At 36.7% G+C, this 19,572-nt stretch overlaps 2 protein-coding genes across 7 annotated transcripts; one reads left to right on the top strand and one right to left on the bottom strand.

The window, feature by feature from the left end:
• Positions 1–11,018: 11,018 nt before the first annotated feature.
• On the top strand, positions 11,019–12,042 carry LOC111891687 (uncharacterized). Of its 2 annotated transcripts, XR_002850278.3 has the most exons (3): positions 11,023–11,375; positions 11,487–11,537; positions 11,710–12,042. XR_002850278.3 is itself a non-coding variant. In XM_023887758.3 (2 exons), the coding sequence occupies exons 1-2, from the start codon at positions 11,358–11,360 to the stop codon at positions 11,856–11,858; spliced, it is 390 nt and encodes a 129-aa protein (XP_023743526.1). In that variant the 5' UTR covers positions 11,019–11,357; the 3' UTR covers positions 11,859–12,042. The 2 variants fall into 2 exon arrangements, 1 of the variants encoding a protein (XP_023743526.1); XM_023887758.3 differs by having other exon boundaries at positions 11,019–11,375; positions 11,487–12,042.
• Positions 12,043–12,218: 176 nt separating this feature from the next.
• On the bottom strand, positions 12,219–19,221 carry LOC111891677 (1-phosphatidylinositol-3-phosphate 5-kinase FAB1B). Of its 5 annotated transcripts, none has more exons than XM_023887742.3 (11): positions 19,056–19,221; positions 18,900–18,983; positions 16,889–18,801; positions 16,664–16,817; positions 16,254–16,598; positions 15,110–16,158; positions 14,908–15,031; positions 14,643–14,819; positions 13,174–14,556; positions 12,834–13,100; positions 12,219–12,743 (listed from the first exon to the last, which is right to left on the bottom strand). In XM_023887742.3, exons 3-11 carry the CDS (start codon positions 18,235–18,237, stop codon positions 12,405–12,407), a joined length of 5,187 nt encoding a protein of 1,728 aa, XP_023743510.1. In that variant the 5' UTR covers positions 18,238–18,801; positions 18,900–18,983; positions 19,056–19,221; the 3' UTR covers positions 12,219–12,404. The 5 variants fall into 5 exon arrangements, with proteins under 5 accessions (XP_023743510.1, XP_023743512.1, XP_023743513.1 ...); XM_023887744.3 differs by having other exon boundaries at positions 18,900–18,971; XM_023887745.3 differs by having other exon boundaries at positions 19,097–19,162.
• Between the last annotated feature and the right edge of the window lie 351 nt (positions 19,222–19,572).

Here is a 19,572-nt window from a genome sequence, read left to right as displayed (position 1 = left end):
ACTTATGCTCCCACTAGCTTCGACATGTATTCATAAACATCTCAACTTCCAGAAAGACAATACTTATTGAATTTCTTAAGTTCATGTTTCTAATACTTAGTGCTTTGATAATCCTTTATCAATGCTTCTTGAACTTATACACCTTTGCCTTCGATAGTTCATATGTGTGTCTAAACAATTAAGACTAATTGCCAAACCTCACAATTCAAATTATGGAAAGGGATGCCGTAACCATGATTGAATTTGAGAATGCAATTTTACAATCACTATCTTCTTAAAATCTCTCTTAGTGAAAGTATTTCTTCACAATCATTTTCATGAAGGAGGAAATCTTATGACACTTAGATTTGAGCGGTGTATGTGTTCCTATCCATGTGAAGTTTACGACAAATTCAAACTCATATGGACCGAACTTTCTTAATCTTGATTTCTTGCCTTATGGTAGCACAGCTGCCCACCACGTCTTCCAAGTAGTTAAGCATCTCACCCTTTCTTATCAATGTACCTTTCATTGATTAAGGTGACTTGCCTTTTATGCATTCAAGATGAGAACTCATAGAACTCATATGCATAATTAACTCAATTGGAACAGCACATAATCAAAATAATGTCAATACGATAGGTTGTCAACCTCAACTCGTGTGCTAGTGATAATTGGTAAGGTTTATTTGATTTGTTCTTGAAACCTTTCAAGACCATTAAGACTCCCACTGACTCCTTGACATATAAGATTCTCTTGTCAAAACATTTCTTGACAAACAAATATTCAAGAGTTAGTGTAGCTTTTATCAAAACACTTCATAAATTGGTCCTAGTTGGTCTTTGTCTTATCTAAGACATCACAACTTACCACATTTAATGAAAGTTATAAACCTTCTTAATACCTTTCACTCAATGCCACAATCTTAACTTTAAGACTTGTTATTGGAACGAAGTATGATTGACTTATTGATTTAACCATTTCTTCAATTCTTTGATTCCTCTTCTTGGACATACAATTGTACTAAGACTCACTTAGAGGATTAATTGAGATATGGTTCTTAATCATTAAGACCTATCATAAAGCATGAAAGCTACTCTCCCTTCTTCTTAGAATGGAAAAACTTTTATCTTTCTGCCTACTTGATTCTTCTTATTCGTTCTACTATTGATCTAAACCCTTTAATCAATTTAGAATTACACTTAATCTTGTAAGTATAATCATATTTACTAAGCCTTTAGTAAATCATGACGAATGTCTTTGTTATTCTTATGGTGAACTTGATCAACACACTACTTTGTGTACTTGATCTCCTAGTCCTTCACTTGACACTTTGTCAACGAATTGGTCTAATTTCCAAATATGAATTTCTCATTTATCATGCAACCAAGTTGCATGATTCCAAATTTCTGTCCAATTGAAACTTGGGCGATGAGAAAACTCTCTCTATTTGGTAAATTCTTGACTTTTCCATAAACACCATAAATAAGAATCATATCCATTTGTTGTAGAAATATGCAAACACCAATTTTCATAACGATTTCATTGCAAGGAAATAAATAAATAAATAAGTCAAACAAAAATTTTATTTTATTTATAAAAGCAGCGGAAAACATATGTCCTTACAATGCAAAATCCATTGAAAACTATGTATTTCAAAAGAAAATTTTCTAACAACTTTATCATAACTATCTAAGATCAAAATCTAATCTTCAAGTCCATGCGATCAAGATCCATTCCTTGTGATTAGATTCATCTTGCTCTTTCACCAAGCTTCCTTTCTTTTCACCGATCCTGTAAAACATTCAAATGCAATCTTATTACATTATGTATTAAGAATTAATGAATAGGAACTTAATGGAGTTAGATAGTGGATTTTACCTGAAGCGCAGCCATACTCTTTGACTCTCCCAGCTTCTGGACTCTTCAGGCTTTTTGGGCAGACTTGTATCCAACGCCCTTTCTTTTGGCAGCAAACGCAGGTCGGTTCTCCTAGAACGTCCTCGGAAGTATGGTCGGTTGACTCTCCCAACAAATACGCTCCATTGCTTCGCCAAATCATTTCTGATTCAGTAGCAATGAGCATGTAAGTTAGGTCAATGAGGTTGTCATCATGATTCATCATATAATACTTTCTTTTGAACTCATTATATGATTCTGGAAGCGACTGCAAAACCCAATTCACAGCCAACTCATTCGGGAATGACACACCCAACATTTTCAACCTATCAATGTGTGATTTCATTCCTAGAACGTGGGCACACACGGGTTTACCATCTTCATGTTTCATTTCCAATAGGGCTTTAGTGATATTGAACCTTTCAATTCTTCGATCTTGTGGGTTGGGGAGAACAATAGGAGGAGGAGGAGGAAGTGAAGTATGATTTCTCGTTCCTCGATTGAATCGTGGAATACCATCTTCATGTGGAATGCTTGTTCCACGGGATTTGGGAAAACCATAGTTGTCGAACTTTGACATCTACAAAACGGGAGAAAACGAATTCAAGTTAGTTGATTGATTGAGTCCTTGGTAAATCACCCAAATGAAATTCCAAGGCTAGGACCCAACACAATATTCTACAACTCGGGAGAGGGATGCCGTAACCCTAATTGCAGAATATTTGAAGGTAAGTGAATGACGATTCACTAATTTCCACCACGAAAAACGAAAAAGAATTTTAGTTTTAAATCTATGAAAACTCCTAGATCCTTTGAGATTCATTGAACTTTCAATGGCATGTTTAAATCTCGATATGCCCCTCTTGTTTGTGACTGGGATGCCGAGGATCACAAAGCGGGTGTGAATAACCATGCAAACTACATGGTGCCCTCACATGTTACAGTCACCTATTCGATGTGCCGGTAAACCACACACGCTCCACCGAACTATGACAAACATTGAGTCACCCTTTGCTACCTTTGCTTAGACCCATTTAGTGTGCCGGTTAACCACACACGCTCCACTAACGTCTTCGCAAGGGCACAAAGTGTAATTTCATGGAATTGCATCAATTCACTTTTGCCTAAGTAACTAAGATTGGGAATTTTATAAAACATTTAGTTACTTGATAATTCATTATACTTATAATGGAAGGTTTCGTCCTATCCTACCCGTTCGGCTAACGACCCTCCACTAGTCAAGAGTGCGGTGGGTAAGAGTGGATACCCATTCAATCGCCATTTTATAGGCAATTTCCTTAAACACCCCTTATAGACCAGCTTCGTGAATGAGGCCTACTAACGGTAAGACTGACTTTTACTCATACATATATATATAATGTTAGACTTTTAATGTTATATATAGTATAGGGTGTATTTTACACTTTTAAAATATTAGGTGGTTCAATTTAACAATTATACTTTTAATTTACTTAAATTGTAAACCTAAACTTTTATAGATTTATTAAACCTCTTTAATTAAACACCTTAATTAGTTAATAAAACCATAAGGGTGTGATTTGAACTTTTTCAAAACTTCTTAGAGTTTTAGAATTTAACATTCCTAATTAAACTTTTAATCAACTTTTAAATTCCAAAACTTGAGGGCAAGTTTTGAAACCTTTTTCAAAACATTAGGGTTTCAACTATTTAAATTTCAAAACAACAAAACTTTTGGGGTTCAAATTTAAACTATAAAACCTAAAGGGCCAAATATGAAACTTTTCACAACAACAAGGATCAAATAACAAATAATTCAAATTAACATTTAATCACATAATTATCCATATTTGATGATTTCTTGCAAAATAATTTATCAATTTACTTAAAATAATTAATCAATTATCTTATAAGGAAACAATTATCCAATTAATTGATAAATATCTTCAATTAGATTAAAAATATAGTCAAATATATCATATAATCGGATTAATATTAATCTAACATGATAAGGTAATTATCCATAAGCAAAAACAGCAAGAAATCCCGAAGTACCCTCCTTCTGACGAGTTGACTCGTCGAGTCAGCCTTGGACTCGTCGAGTCACCTTGGACTCGGCGAGTTCAGCCATGGACTCGGCGAATCCAGCCTCCAGAATGCAAAAAATCGTATTTTTCAGTTACAACAAGCATCAATACAATAGAAACCAATCAAGGCTCTGATACCACTGATGGGTTTTCGGTCATAAGACATCCTATGTGCTCATACAAACCCTAAAGCTCGGATCTAGGTTTCTCTATTGTACATACTTTGAATCCAAGACTTGAACCCTAATTCTAGCATATGGAAATCAGAATTCACATGTAAATAGGTTTAAGAACATACCTTGATTGTTATATAGCAATAACAATCCAATTCCTCCTTGAATTGACCTTGGAAAGCAGAGAGTCACAAGTGTCACTCCTCTAATGGCTTACAAACACCATAAGCAAGTGGAGAAGGTATAAGGAGAGAGGAGGGAGGTTAGAATTCGTATTTGGGGCTTCTTGGGAAGGGATACCCGAATTCATAACCCTAGGGGTGTTTATATAGGTGTAGAGATAGGGTTTCAGTCATTATCCTTATCTAGTTGATTATCCATTAAGCAACCAATAAGATAATCCTTGAATCCTTATCATACTCGAATTCTAAGGCTTTCCAACCTTAAATTCGTTCACCATACTTATAATATAATCCTTACCTTATTTTGTAACTATCACATAATTACAATTCAGCCCCTCAAGTTTAATTAATTACATTTGATCACAAAACTAATTCTTAATTAATTATCGACCAATATTAATTAAACAAATATGATTTCTCCTTTAATATATTATTCTTATAACATATTAATAAATCATATTATCCTCTCTCTCTATATATATTTCTCCAATCAAGTTGCTTTGGTGAAGGCAACCCAAAAGGACCATGCACCATCGGGTCAAGTACATACCAAAATAGTTATGGACTTAGACACTAATCCAACAGAGATATCCCTAGATCTGTTCATTTAGGAGTGTTAGAGCCCTGATCTAGTGCCTTTTCGAAGTTTCTTTGCTTGAGAACCCTAGATATAGCCTTTATTATGCTTTTTGAGCCTCTTAATGGGTGCATATGGGCACGTAAAGATAGAACCTTTACGTGTTAATCGAGCTTAGGGAGCCCAAATCTATAAGTTTTATGTGCTGGATTCAAGCAGAATCGAGTTTAGAGTAGTTGCATGCATGCGACTCGGCGAGTCGGATGAACGACTCGGCGAGTCGAGTCGCGAGTCCTCGATTTTTCCCCTTTTGAGTGATGCCGAGTGGGGACCAGTGAGTAGTAGAGTGGACTCAGTGAGTTGGAGGTCAGACTCAGTAATGGAGGGACTCGACGAGTTGTTCATACAACTCGGCGAGTCCAAGGCAATCTTCTTAGCTCAAGAACAAATCGTCGAGTTGTTCATACGACTCGGCGAGTCGGATGCAGATAGCCTGAGTTCTAGAATCAAAAGGAAACTCCTCGAGTGGATGCCATACTCGACGAGTAGCAGCGAGTAGGGTTGAGAAGTGAGAATAGGGACTCGGCGAGTTGGCGGCCCAACTCGGCGAGTCAGGTCAACTGTAGGTTGACTTTGACCGGGAGAGTTGACTTTGACCAGGGGTAAAAGAGTCATTTTACCCCAATACAGTGATTAGTATTTGATTGAGTGTGTTTATGGAATTGTAGCCGGGGAGATACCGGAGCAGCAGCAGATAGCTTCCAGAGCCATACACTCAGCAGCCAATTCACGAGGTGAGTTTCCTTCCAGTAGGAACGGGTCTACGGCCACAATGCCGGCCCGTTTAGTTAGCAGTAGTTCCGGACTTCAGTCCGATGCAATAGTTAGAGTGCTTGATGTCTTTGTGATTCAAGCATGTTTTGTGTTATGTGTTCCGGACATCAGTCCGATGCAGTATATGTGTTATGTTGGCAGATACGTGTTTATGTTATGCTATGTTCAGACAGTTCCGGATTTCGGTCCGATGCAGCTAGTTCCGGACTCCGGTCCGATGCAGGGGACAAGGTCCCAGTCAGTTCCGGACTTCGGTCCGATGCAGTGGGCAAGGCCCAGTATGTGCTTTAATTGTTATTGTGTGGTATGTGGTAGTTTGGGGGAGCTCACTAAGCTTCGTGCTTACGGTTTCAGTTTTGGTTTTAGGTACTTCCGCAAGTAAAGGGAAGAGCTCGGGATGATGGCATCGCACACACCACAGCTTCAGTTTTTGTCCTGGGAGTTGATTCAGTTTCTTAGATATGTTTTGATACAGTTGTGACACAGTTTTTCTCACAGTATTTTAGTATGGTTTTGAGATACGCAACGTATGGTTTTATTATGTGATACTTAGTTTTATGATCTTTGTTATATTAAAAACGAAATTTTCGGGTCGTATTTTTGGGATGTTTCAATTCGGATCAGAGTATTGTTTTTGTCATCATGTATAAACTATATTTTTGTCTCTAGCAAAATATGATTTTCTTTTCTTTCGGAAATCAAATTTAGATTTACTGGACGATAAATTAGACATGGAATACTATGATTCTTTTTTCAGTGTATAACAGAAATTCATATAGGTACTATAATGAATTTTAGTACCAAGACAAGTCTACAAAAGTCTAAGTACCAATGCCCTCCACCGAAGAAATTTAAGTTTAGTAACCGAAAACCAATGGTCTTAGGAATAGTAAAATTTTTATGTTCCTTTTGCCATATTTCTTTGCCCACTTTGATACTTTTAGTCCTTGAGATCAATTATCAATTATGACTTTTCCTGTCCCGGCCTGCTAAAAATATAAATTTAAAAATAAAGTCAAAATTAGCTGACAGAGTCTAAACGAAAGTTGTAGATTATAATCTCACCTACGCGTGGATATAAAGAACGTCAAAAGATGAGCCCGTATGCAAAAGATATGAATTTTTGAAGTTTTAAATATAAAATTCGAAGCTTATCCGAAGTCGCACGCCCATCGTACGAGTTTATGCCCCGCGTACTCGGACTATGTCAGAAGTTGGCTACGTCGACCTCTTTCTTAGGACGTAGGCACGTATCTCACCCCATCGACACGTCCGAAGCCCGGATAACAAACTAATGCCACGTCTCGTACGCCCAACGTAGAACCTCGCAAGGCAGTACACCCTGCGTACATGAAGATTACGCCCAGCGTAATGCGAGGCATCAACCTCCTATAAATAGCAAGCGAAGCCCTCTGGAAATGGTTGTTAATTCTCGTACTCTTTCACTCTCAATACCCTCTCTAGCTACTCTAAACCACCCTGAAGCCTAGGGAACATCCCTAACACCCGAAGCGAGCCCCGAAGCCTCGGAGTCCCCTAGAAAATAATTTTTTCGAGTCGAAACTCTGCCCGCGCAAATCCCAATTTTTTAGAAAACATCCTGGTTTCATCGAAAAAGATTGTTTTAAGGGACGAAGTGCTGTCCAATCACCGTCTTATCAGGTGAGTGTATAGTCACTTTCATCTTACAAGTAGATATGAAGTATTTTATATAAAATACATGCTATATGAATATATATTGTTTGTTTATTTGAGATGGATGTTGAATGAATGATTTATACAGGTTTTAAATGATTTAAACTGTATATGTATTTTATATATCTACAAAAATGTTGGGTAAAACATGGATAGATGAAATAGTTGGTATGTGATGAAAGATGAGTTGGATAAATGAGATGATCGGTGATATAGATCATGAGATGAGTGTGAGGGGTGAAATATGAGAGAAGCCCTTACCCAAACGTTGTCCCCCGTCATTCAGCAGAGTATGGATGACAACCATGGACTATTCTAGACGGTCCGTGGAACACTAGCAGGCTCGCAACCTGTAGGTGTTGTGAACTATATGTTCATCAGATGTACTCTAAAAACTCATTGACATGTATTGCAGGTGGATTCCCGTGAATAATATTGTTGATAAATGAGAGCTATGGACTTAGCACATGTTGTATAAACCCTGGCAGCTATGGACTTAGTGTCTGTTGTATAAACCTTGATAGCTATGGACTTAGTGCATATTGTATAAACCCTGGCAGCTATGGATTTAGTGCCTATTGTATAAACCCTGGCGACGATGTACTTCGTGCATATTCCTTAGGAATGAGTGATAGATGATTCTTAGGGTAAACCCTTAAGAAATAATCAAGTCAATGGGGATGGGTAATTGGGTTAATTGTTTGACGTTAAAACACAATAACTTTATTATTGTGGGTTGAAAACCCTATGTACTCACCAGGTTTCCCAACCTGACCCACTCAAGTTATTTTTAATACAAGGTGTCGATACGACGCTACGTTACACTGAGAGATTAAAGGAGATGTAAAATCACTAATGTAAGGTGTTGTTTGTTTTTTCGAAGCGAAAATTCATGAAGTCTGCGGACCACCTCTGCAATCCTCTGTAGCAGAAGAGGTGGAACAAACGGCTGCAGCCTATAATAAGAAGCATGTTTGTTTTTTAACATCTGCAGACTGCTGTAGTAAACTGAAATTTAAATAAACTAATTTTATAAACTGAAAATAGTTCTCAACACCGAAATTTAATAATTCTAGTTTTAAAACATTGAAATAATAATAAAAAGAACATGTAAAAAAACAAAGATATAAAACTTTTTTTTAAAAAAAAACTTTAAAAAATATAAAAGAAGCTAATAGTTTTATTCTAGAAAAGAACTAATTTTAAAAAACATTAAAAAAGAAAATAATAAAAAAATTAAGAAAGTATTGCAAACATTGTCTACAAAGTTCGTAAAAAATTACACACGTTAAAAAAGATGCATCTGAAATTGAAAATATTATTAATAAAACGGTAAAAAAAATTAAAAAAAATTATGTTAAAAAAAATCGTGGAAATTATAAAAATAAATTGTGTCACATCCGTAAATAAAAATTTAAGAAAATCAAAGTTTTAAAAAAAAATTAAAAAAAAAGTTATACAAAAATTCTTAAAAAAACACTTAGAAAAAATGAAAGCTGAAGAGGTTAGAAGAGGCAAGTCAAGTGTTGCGCCATGCAGCACACGCGCAAATGTTTTGTAGTCTGAGTCTTCCAAAAAACAAAGTGCTGCGCGTATGCTGCGCCGCGCAGCAATAAGTGGTTTGAAGAGGTTTTTATAGAAAAACAAACAACACCTAAATGAATGTAAGTTCTGTTTATGCTTATGTTTTTATATTGACGATGATATCCCAAAGTTTTAAAATGAATAAAATACATTCCCTCGGAAATGATTTGATAATATATTTATTATGTTTTTTGGGAACAAATTCCACAACGTATTTCTTTAAAAGATACTCTGATTTTTAAAATCAAGCATAAACAAATCGGTCTTTTCTGAGGATGTCACAGTTTATATAATCATACCATTTTTGCTCGACATGTTACAAAAGAGTTAAAAGTTTTATTGTAATCAACATGAATCCATATGTATATTTATATTTTGTAAAAATATAAATGTAACGGTTTGTATTTTATCACAATTTTTCTCGTGTTTTACTTGTATCCCCCCCTCCGAAAAACATATAAAAATCGTGAAAACTGTAGGGATATGAACTCACCTCGGATGTGTTCTTGGCTGGCTTACGAAATGATAGGAATGTTCTATAGGTTAGAACACGCGAAACTAGTCGTATCCTAATTTGTTTTAAACACATAATAACGTGTAAATTAGATAAACTAATATGTAAGTGTTATAATAATACTAGATTATAAAAGGAAATTACAATATATTCTAAGAATTAACTTGAAGGATAATTGTTTCTGGGAAAATAATGAAGATGTTCTTGGGAAGCTTTTGAAGATATGAAGGTGTTCTTGGCAAATATATGAAGATTGTTTTATGCACTTTGAGAGGATTTGGGGTGAATTTGGGACGTAAATGAGGGAATTAGGGAGAGTTTTCGGTTAAACATTATATATATATATATATATATATATATATATATATATATATATATATATATATATATATATATATATATATATATATATATATATGGGATAAAATTTGATATGACACAACTATTGGGATGTGTAATTTATCTATTTAGAATGTGTGCCAAAAGATAAGGCAGGTGTTCTCGGCTTATCTTCCAACCAAGAACCTTGATTTCGGTCAAAGGTCCAACCGAGAACCTAGGGTCTTCGGTCTATAGGGGATTTTGGTCATGAGAGTTCTCGGTCTAGGTGGGTCCTCGGCTAAGAAGTGTTCTTGGTTCTTAGTGGTTCTCGGTCCAACATGGTTCTCGACCTAAGGATGAGATTTCGGTCCAAGTGATTTATGATTCCAAAAATCGAAAACCTTAAAAGAGATATTCATTTTCCTTACTTAATTTAAACTATTTAATTATGTGACTTATATTTGACTCGTTTGACTTGATTGACTTTGATTTAACTTGTTTGACTTTTATTGACCCGAAATAATCGGTTGTTACACAGCTTGACAGGATACTAGTTTCTGTTAATCGAACCCTAAAGATTTTTCATATATTTGAAAACTTTTGAGAAGATGGCTTAAAAGCTTCCGCTAGGAAGTAAAGAACCAAATTGATGATTGCAGAAGTTCATAATCTTGAGCACATGCCTTAGCAAACGAAAACTTTACAACAGCTCGAAACAACAAAAAAGATATGGAGTCTCGCTCGTTAAACAATGGAGATCAATGGTGAATTTAAGAAATCAAACGTATATATTGAGGAATTGAGGGCTAATTTTGTGATAAAGAGACATAACTGCAAAGTGTTATTTAAGAAAACAAATATCTGAATAAAAATAATATCGAATTTGTGAAAACTCAATTAGAGGCGAAGAAGATGAGTAAATGTGAAATAGAGGAAGAGTTGGGGTAAAAAATGGTTAATATAAAATCTATTTCTTTATAGTTTAAAACTCTTGAAAAACCAATATAGCCCAGGGTACAGTGATGTGGCTTATTCTTGCCACATAGGTTGAACTGTTTCTTGTCGGCATGTTTACCTATAGATCCGGCAAAAAGATGGAATATTGGCCTAATTAAAAGGTCACTCACAAGTTTAGTGACCTATAATACAATAAAAAATTATGAAGGACTAAATAAAACCAAAGCAAATAGTTGGTAGGGTATAACTGACATTAACCCTTCAATATCAATTTGCTATTTCTGTCAAATCAAAGCAAGCGTCGATCGATTTCTGTCAAAATACACGTCGTCGTGGCGATTTCGATTTCGAATGAGAAGCAATAAGCTTTTCTATTTCTATGTGCCACAAATCATTGCTCACAGTCGCCGATGACTTGATCGGACCTCCTTACCGGAACGGAAAATCTCTCTCATCTCTCGCTCTAGCTCTCAAACTGTTTTACGCGTGTATTTCCAGAGATTTCTTAGGGCACGGAATCCAAAGGAGATGCATCTTCTTCGCCTGTTAATCGGACGCTAAAAGGCAAGAACAAGATGCATAAACAAAACGAGGTAAGAATCAGATCAATGCCGGTTTTCTATTTCTGTTTCTTCATCATCCTTTTCAATCATTCTTCTTGTTAAGCATATATATAAAAGTAATCGTACTTTTTGTTTTCCTAGGATACTATGGTATCAATCTTATCGGGGACTAGTAATGCCATTTCAAAGAAGGTAAAGTCACATAACAAGGAGATCATTATCTCACCAACTCTTAGTGGCATAATTGAACTAGATTCGGAGGACTCTGATTCCTATAATGGCAAAGATTACATAGATTTGTCTTCTGAAGACCATGATTCCGAATATGCGTACCTAACTTTCCAATCTCATTTTGATAACATAGATTTTCCTACCGGAATGGAATCCTCCAATCCATGGTTTCTGGATTATGTCAAGATGACTTCCTCAGCTGGATTCACACACCCTGTACATGCAATGCTTTCCCCATCAAAGGTAGATCTTGGATACGAAAGGGGTAAAAACGTCTTTTGAGACTGCTTAAGTCACAAAAAGAACACCTGGTTATTATATTGTATTCGTTTCTCATCATATTCGATTTCAGACGTTACATATTTTGTACCATTTATTTCTATGTCATGTTGAGTAAGTTCTAACTTATATCATATATGTGTCTGTGTTTACGTGTATGTGAAATAAAAGGCCTCACTTTACTCAAGTTCTTGTGTGTTATCTTTTTGGCACTTTCTTTTTCTTTGTAAAGCATAAAACCATACCAATAAAGAAGACTTATGTGGGGCTAAATTATATACATATTAACCGTCGCATTCGTAGGTCGTGTGACTGTTTGTTTCTATTTTTATATATGATTTTGATAATGACTCACCCAAAACGGAAAGAGAAAAAGAAATTAAAGATATTATTATAATGATCATCATTAATACGTGAATACAAACAATAATATGACAGTAATTTACAAAACGAAAAAAACTATATTTGGAATGTTAAATAATAAAGCAATATGTAACACCCCCAAATGAATTTCAAAAAGTATAATTTAAAAGGGGTAAAAGGTGAAAATTAATCTCCAGCTTGGGTTTGGGTGTTGTTTTCTTCAGATAGAGATAGAGATAGATCAGTTTGGGATATTGAGCGTATAACAGTAGGAGGAGACCATTGATCAGGGACCATCAGAAAGTAAGTTGTCATTGCTTTCCTAAATCTTTTCTTGTATTGTTTCGGTGAAATTACGGTTGGGGAGGCGTTCTTGGGCCCACCCAAGATTCCGGAAGCTTTCACCCACGTTTCTAGATGTTTATCCCATGTATACTGTCTCATGAAGTCGATAATCCCAAGAACAAGTTCATGTTTTTCTTCATCAACCCCAACCAACAAAGAATAATCCATAACATCAACAGACTGTAGTGATAATCATAGATTCAAAAACCCATATATAGAATTTGAACAATTAACAAAAAGTTTGTAAAAAATATACAAGGGAAAACTTACAGCAAGAAAAGCTGTATCGTTCCAGACAGCTCTTTCAAGCAATCTTTTTGCTTTGTTTCCAACAAATATAGGAGAAGTTGGCATTGCTTCAATTAAATTTTGATCAAGTAAAACTTTATTGCTTCCATTACAATCCGGATTATAACGTGATCTTGATGATCCTTTTAAATCATAAAGTCGTGTTAAATTCCTTCCATATAAAAGATTCTCCATAATCAACACGTCCATTTTCGTTTCTCTCCCTCCTTTCATATGCTTAGTCACCACCTTCACATAATAAATCAACATTACAAAACACAATATATACAAAGAGACATATAAAGTAGGTTGCTATAATTACCTGATAAATGCCTAAAATCTTTGCAAGGCATGTAGGACTTCCGGTGCCAATTGATTCGGATAAATACTTGAAGTAAGCAGGAGCGAATTTTATGAAGGATTCGAGTTCTGTCTTTGTAACTTGTTTGATAATGAATCGATCATCTAATGTTTTTGCAAAAAACACATTGCTTTTACCACCCTGTGCACCCCACTTTTTACACCTGCTTAAAGACCGTATATAATCCATCTCAGAAGGGCAACAAATCCGCCTCAGAGCTTCAAACCTTTTCGCATAATAAGTAGTCACTGCATATTTCACTTTCCCAAGAGGACTATCATCTGTGAACTCAACTCTGGTATGCAAAGACTTTGTATGTGATAAAGGATCCGAAGACATTAGGGAAGCACGAGACCCAGACATGGATATGGAGAGAATCCCATCATCTCCCAAACTCCTGAAAGATTCCAATGCCATTCCATCGAAATTGCTAAAGGATTGGAATGCAGATGAGTCAGCAGATTGTGAATAGATGGAATCGTCATCAGACACCTGCGCGATATAATCAGGGGAAATCAATGCGTATGATATGATGCTTGTGGGTTCATCATCATACACAGGGACAATAGTGTCATTTACGCCCACGGCTAAAAGCAAGCGGGCCCCACCTTGGAGTTCTGATTCGCGAAAAGACGAGATGTAAACGGGATTATAACCGTTGAGGGTGTCGAGTTTTTCGGAAGTGGTTGTGAAGTTTTTGTTTAAAGAGCGATAGAAGTTCAAAAACGGCATACCCAACCAACTCGTGGAATCTTCCATAATTTCAGAGCCTTTGTTTGAGAAAACAGGAGATACAAGTGACGTTTTTGTCCCACAACTTTGTTCTTCTACACCTTTCTCGAGTAGTGAAGATTCTGTTAAGTCTGATTCGGATAACACAGAAGTTGTATCCTTTTGAAGGTTACCTGTCCAGGCAGCTTCTAGAGTGTCTGATAAACTTGCCATAACAGGAAATTGTCCTTCTGAAATTGCTCTACGCACACCTGGATTTGAAGATATTGATGGTTCAGAAAATAGACTTGGCTCGTTTTCTTCTGTTGGACTTTGATTCAGACTTTGATTTATATCCACTTCAACATTTTCATGGTTTTGAATGTCCCCAAAATCCGAAACATCACATGAATCCACAACTTTATTGTTGTTATTAATATCGACGTGTTCGGATTCAAAATCATTGAGGTTGGATCGGGGGCTATTAGTGTCAACATTTGATGCATATACCAGGCGGTGGTCCCACATGTAAGATTGAAACAGAAGCTGTCTACGCAGTCTGTTGATTTCAAGAATATCAATTATCGGCTGTCCCTTTTTCACCTCGTGATGTAAAATCTTTTTCAGCGACTCCTGTGACAATATCATAGTCCGTAGATTTGATTATAAAATAAATAAAATTTTGTCAAAAAGAATAGAAAAATAGCTCATCAACTCACCTCAAACTCTGTTTTTTCCTTTCGTAACATTACTTCCAAATCTGCAATTTGTCGTCTTAATTGTGGGATTCTTGTCACACCATTAACCGACCCTGTCCCATGCCCGTTTTTCTTTTCTGCCATTCGACTCAGGGAGTTGAGAATTTCTGAAAACAGTAGCTCCGACCAGTACACAACCTGTTTGTAAATTCCACTTAGAAAGACATATTTACCCTCATGGAATCAGAGCTCAATCACTCGTGTAGTATAACAACAACAATCAAACCTCATCCACTTCATGTTGAATCCACTCCTGATTCTCGTATTTGAAATCAAGTTTATGAGGAGGAAGGAAAACAGAATGGACATCAATTGAAGCATAACGAAAGCAAGCAACCATTTTCCCAAATCTGCATATAATATAAGTAAGGATGAAACTAACAAATTAAAATATAGAATATAGTGAAAATTTATTTTTTTTAAAGTACCCATAAAAGCGTAGACAATCACGATGTAGAGAATGACCACAACTTGCAACCCTACTAGCAGCAGCATGGTTTGAGAAACTAAGCTCCAAGAATTTCCCGAACGATAAACCCCAAGCAGCATCTGACATCACTATTCTACGAGTTGCGGGTGGGAAACCGCTAGTCCGAGGGCATCTCAAACACCTGTGCCACATCCAAATCTTACCATCCTTTTCTCCGGGCAGTAAAAATTCGGGCAACTTCTTCACAGATATGGTTAGGGTTCCTTGTCTATGTGTATAACACTGTACATGTGCTTCTGCAGGCATCTCGCATGAACGACAGCTGTAACCTTGGTCAAACAAGTCATCTCTGAGAAAGCGCCCTAGTGGTTTATCAAAGTTCCCGTAGTATTTGATGCGAAATAAGTGGGACCTCTCACAAACTGTCCCCTTCCAGACACATCTGGATGACAAGGAAACCAAAATACTTTGGTGATCAGAAGGTGAAGGAGGGAACTCTTCCTTTGAAGTAGCGGAATCCTCTTTTCCATTCTTTACATCCAATTGCAGAGACGATGCATCTGAAGCGGCATGGGATAAACTACCCTCACCTTGTGCCTGTGGAGGCTCAAAACAGTCTCCAACAAGATGTGTATTTATTTGCCCAAGTGCCCTAGAAGTAGTAGTGTCCACCATCCCTTCCAAGGGGAACTGTTTTGCTTCTGATTTTTGGTTGATGATGGTAGAGAACATTTCTGACATGGAGACACTGTTCACTTGTTGTGGCTCAGGGTAGGAGTGATTTATATTTACATTTACATTCACCTGAGGTTTCTCACTCACAGGGGTGGTGAAACCAGGGATTGTGGAAATTGACCTGTCGATACATGATGCTTTGTCAGGAAGTGCTACGGTTAGGGTAGTATTCAAGGGCAGTTCGGGCAGTGAGGCGCCTTCATCGGCAAGAAAAGAAGTCTCTAAAGCCAAATGGTAAGCAGCAAAAACTCCATATTGAACAACATGCTTCACTTTCTTTAACTCATCGCCATTCGCCCCTCTCAGTAATATCTGAGAATTGCAACATAAGCAACATAATATTTAAAAAGCTAATCTTTTTTTAATCTTTTTAAGTTTTAATGGGAATGTGAATGGGAATGACTTACAGTACATCCAAACGGTTTTGGACAGCCTTCAAAGTACATGAGTGTCTTGACTAGCTTCTTTCCACCCTGTCCAGCACTTCCATGTTCTTCCAAGAATCTTTCAACATGAAACATATCTGCACATCCCAGCTTCTGAGATGAAAGATGATCGATTGATGGAACTATTTGAGCACCTGTACATCGGGCTATTCGTTCAAGAAGTGGTCTTTTGATGTTTAAAACAAGAGATATGTTTTTTGCAAGAAGATAATCTTGTGCGTATCGCGATACTGATTTCTCCACCAATAGTACATCAGGCTGGTGAGCATCTATCTTTGCCACAGCCATCTTTAAATGATCCATTTCCTAAAGAAAATACCAATTCATAAAATGTTTCATTCCATGTACAACAAGCATGGATTCACTGTTACCTGTTGTAACAGAGTATCGAAACTTGACAGATGGTTAGAAACACGTTGATATTCAAGAGCCCCTCCAAGAATCAAGAAACGAGGCCTCTCAATTCTTGATGCCATCCGTCTATGAGCCACATTTTTCTTACAAACAACCCCTTTAATCACAATGCTGGAAAAAGAAAATTGAATATTAAAGTAAGAACAAAAAATGAAAACTTTATATACCACAAAAGTTATTACCTGTCAGTGCGACGCCCTGAAGCCAAACATTTAATCTTCACATAACCTCCAGGGTCCATCCCTCCACCTTTACTTGTGTCTGGTTTTAACAAAGATGCAGCTTCCCAAGACAAAGATGTTATAATCTCTAACCAACTATCTTTCTCATCTTCCTCACTTGCAAGAAGGTTTTCAACCTGCAACAACTGAGATACTAAAGCCCTGAAGTGTCCATCAACTACATTCTTCATGGCTTTTTTGTGCTCTTCATTTGACTTCTCCCTATTACGACACTCCCCACTTCCTAAATTGCTTGAACTCCCCCACTCTCCAGCAGTAGCATCTCCATCATCATCATCATCATCAAATAAAAGAGATCCCCTCTCATCTTCTTCATCTTCGGGTTCAGGAGGTAGCCATAGGACTCCATTGTTCTCAAAATCTACAGGTTCGGGGACGTCTTGTGCAACATATAAAGAAGATGAAGAAGCTTCACAATCGTCACTAACATTACGTGTATGTGTATGCGTATGTGTATCCTCTTTTTTCTCAAGCCGGACTGCCTCAGAGACAGTGTGATCAAAAGCAGTTTGTAAGGAACAACTGCTAACACTGGTTACATCATGAGGTTCTGCATCAGGGTTGACTTTATGAGATTCATAGTCGTTATCCATATCATCCATTTGTAGTTCATCATAATAGCCATTATCCATCTGCAAAACATGTCCTCCACTAGTAGCTAGCTGATAAGCAAATTCTTCATCAAAGTCATCACCACTAGGAGACCGAGTTCCCGCATCAAGAAATAGTTCATTGCTCCTTGCTACTAGTTCATTCTGCTCATCTAGATTTGATTCCATTATAATGGATTGGTGCGAAGTAACTCCAGTAGAGTAATGGTTATAAGAGCAGACTGATTGTGGCATAGATGTAAAAGCAATGCTGCTACTTTCAACAGTGCCACTAGATTTGGTGCTAATGAGACTGACAGCTGATGGTGAGGTGCTAAGATCAAGACTAGAATCCTGGATTCCATGATCAACGGAACCAGCTAACCCACCTTGCTGCCATTGCTTGAAGCAATAATTACAAGCCCTGATCTTTTCTGATTCTTCCCTGATTATGTTTTGAGTACTGGGTCTAGTAGGGATCCAATTATGAGTGCACTTGGCACAGAAAACTCGACCACAAAGTCTGCAATGGTGTCTTCGGTTGAATAAGGTAAACTGGGTATCACACTCGTAGCATACCCTGCAACTCTGATCGGGCATCCAAAAATCCCTCGACACATTAGCAGGCTCAGACCTCCGAGGGATCCACGATCTGAGGTTACCTATCAGATTTGTTAATGGTCTCTCTGATGCATCCATGGGTAAAAATTTTTCTCATCCCTCTCATGATGGAATTCTCATCTGTTTCTCGTCACAACCACATTCAACTTTATACAACAGTGAGAAAACAACAAAACACTATCAGAAATCCCAAACAACTTAAATCCGTAATCCAGTTATACCAGAACTACGAAAAGAGAAAGACTAAATGGCATACACAACTATACTTTTGTTGTTGTTGATGTAGAATGCTACTAGTATTCCTCAATTCTTCAACTAATTCCAAGTAAACTCGTATCAAACCTATGTAGATCGTGATTTCTAACAGCCACCACTTATGGGACTCCAATCAAAATCAATCCAAGTTGTATAAATGAAACCCTAACTGTGATGCAGGATTAACGAATACGGGACCGATGATGGCCGCAAATTCAAAAGTTGAATATTGCCCAAAAATAACCTAACTATTTAAAAAAGGCGAGATATGAATTTAAATTTACTCGATAACGCCAACCAGAATACGTCTGTCGTCAACCTTGAACGCGAAATCGATTAAAACCAATCGTGAAACCTCCATTAGGCGCAATTAATTGAATCAGAATCCTACAAAAGATACAAAATATCTATGAGACATTTGAGAAGAAGACATTAATAAAGAAAAGGAAACAAACAAATCACGTCCATGGAGAATGGACACAAACCTTTGTTGGATTAAAAAATTAACTAATTAAATTATTATGAAAGAGAGAGGGATAGGGAAGGAGCGTCGTCATCTGTGATGCAAGCTGTGTAACCATAAGTAACAATCAATAATCCCAAAGACACACAAAAGGAAATACTAAAAATAGAAGACGCACATATTGGTGACATGAAGTCATGGAAACCATGAACATCATACATTAGGTTAGGTTAAGGTGGAGAAGGAGATGATTTGCAATTGAATTTCTTCTGGTTCCCAATTTCTGAACCGATATTCCTCCATCCACAAAGTGTGAGGGTCCGTAGAAGTAGGCATTTGTTTGTGATTTTATTATCTCCATATTATTAAAGAATCATGAATGCTATTACTACCGTTATAATTTCATTTTAATCCCTTCCTTTTTCATACGACTAACATGCGGCCGAAAGTGAAAGGGTTAATAACGTTAAAAGGTAATATTCAAAAAATGTCATTAATATCAAAGTATTTTCTAATCCAACGGTATCCGGTGTTACCTTCCCTCTTTTAGGTTGAGGGTTCAAGTTTCGTAATAGACATAGGTGGAATTAATGAATAATTTAGGAGTCGATTAGATTATTTGCCTTTTCAAAAAGATGTCATTAATAAATTATTTATTTTGGCTAATTTGATTGTTAATATTGTTTTTTTACTAA

This window comes from Lactuca sativa, chromosome 4, assembly GCF_002870075.4.
Source record: "Lactuca sativa cultivar Salinas chromosome 4, Lsat_Salinas_v11, whole genome shotgun sequence".
NCBI classification, from domain to species: domain Eukaryota; kingdom Viridiplantae; phylum Streptophyta; class Magnoliopsida; order Asterales; family Asteraceae; genus Lactuca; species Lactuca sativa.
The sequence above is the reverse complement of the archived record's forward strand: the minus strand, read 5'-3'. Positions and strand labels throughout refer to the sequence as shown.

Excerpts from the sequence above, each read along its gene's own strand:
- LOC111891677 (XM_023887742.3), bottom strand. The coding sequence starts at position 18,237 with ATGGATGCATCAGAGAGACCATTAACAAATCTGATAGGTAACCTCAGA. Across the intron at positions 16,818-16,888 it reads TCAGGGCGTCGCACTGACAG|CATTGTGATTAAAGGGGTTG; the intron begins GTAATAACTTTT and ends TTCTTTTTCCAG. Across the intron at positions 14,820-14,907 it reads TTCAACATGAAGTGGATGAG|GTTGTGTACTGGTCGGAGCT; the intron begins GTTTGATTGTTG and ends ATTTACAAACAG.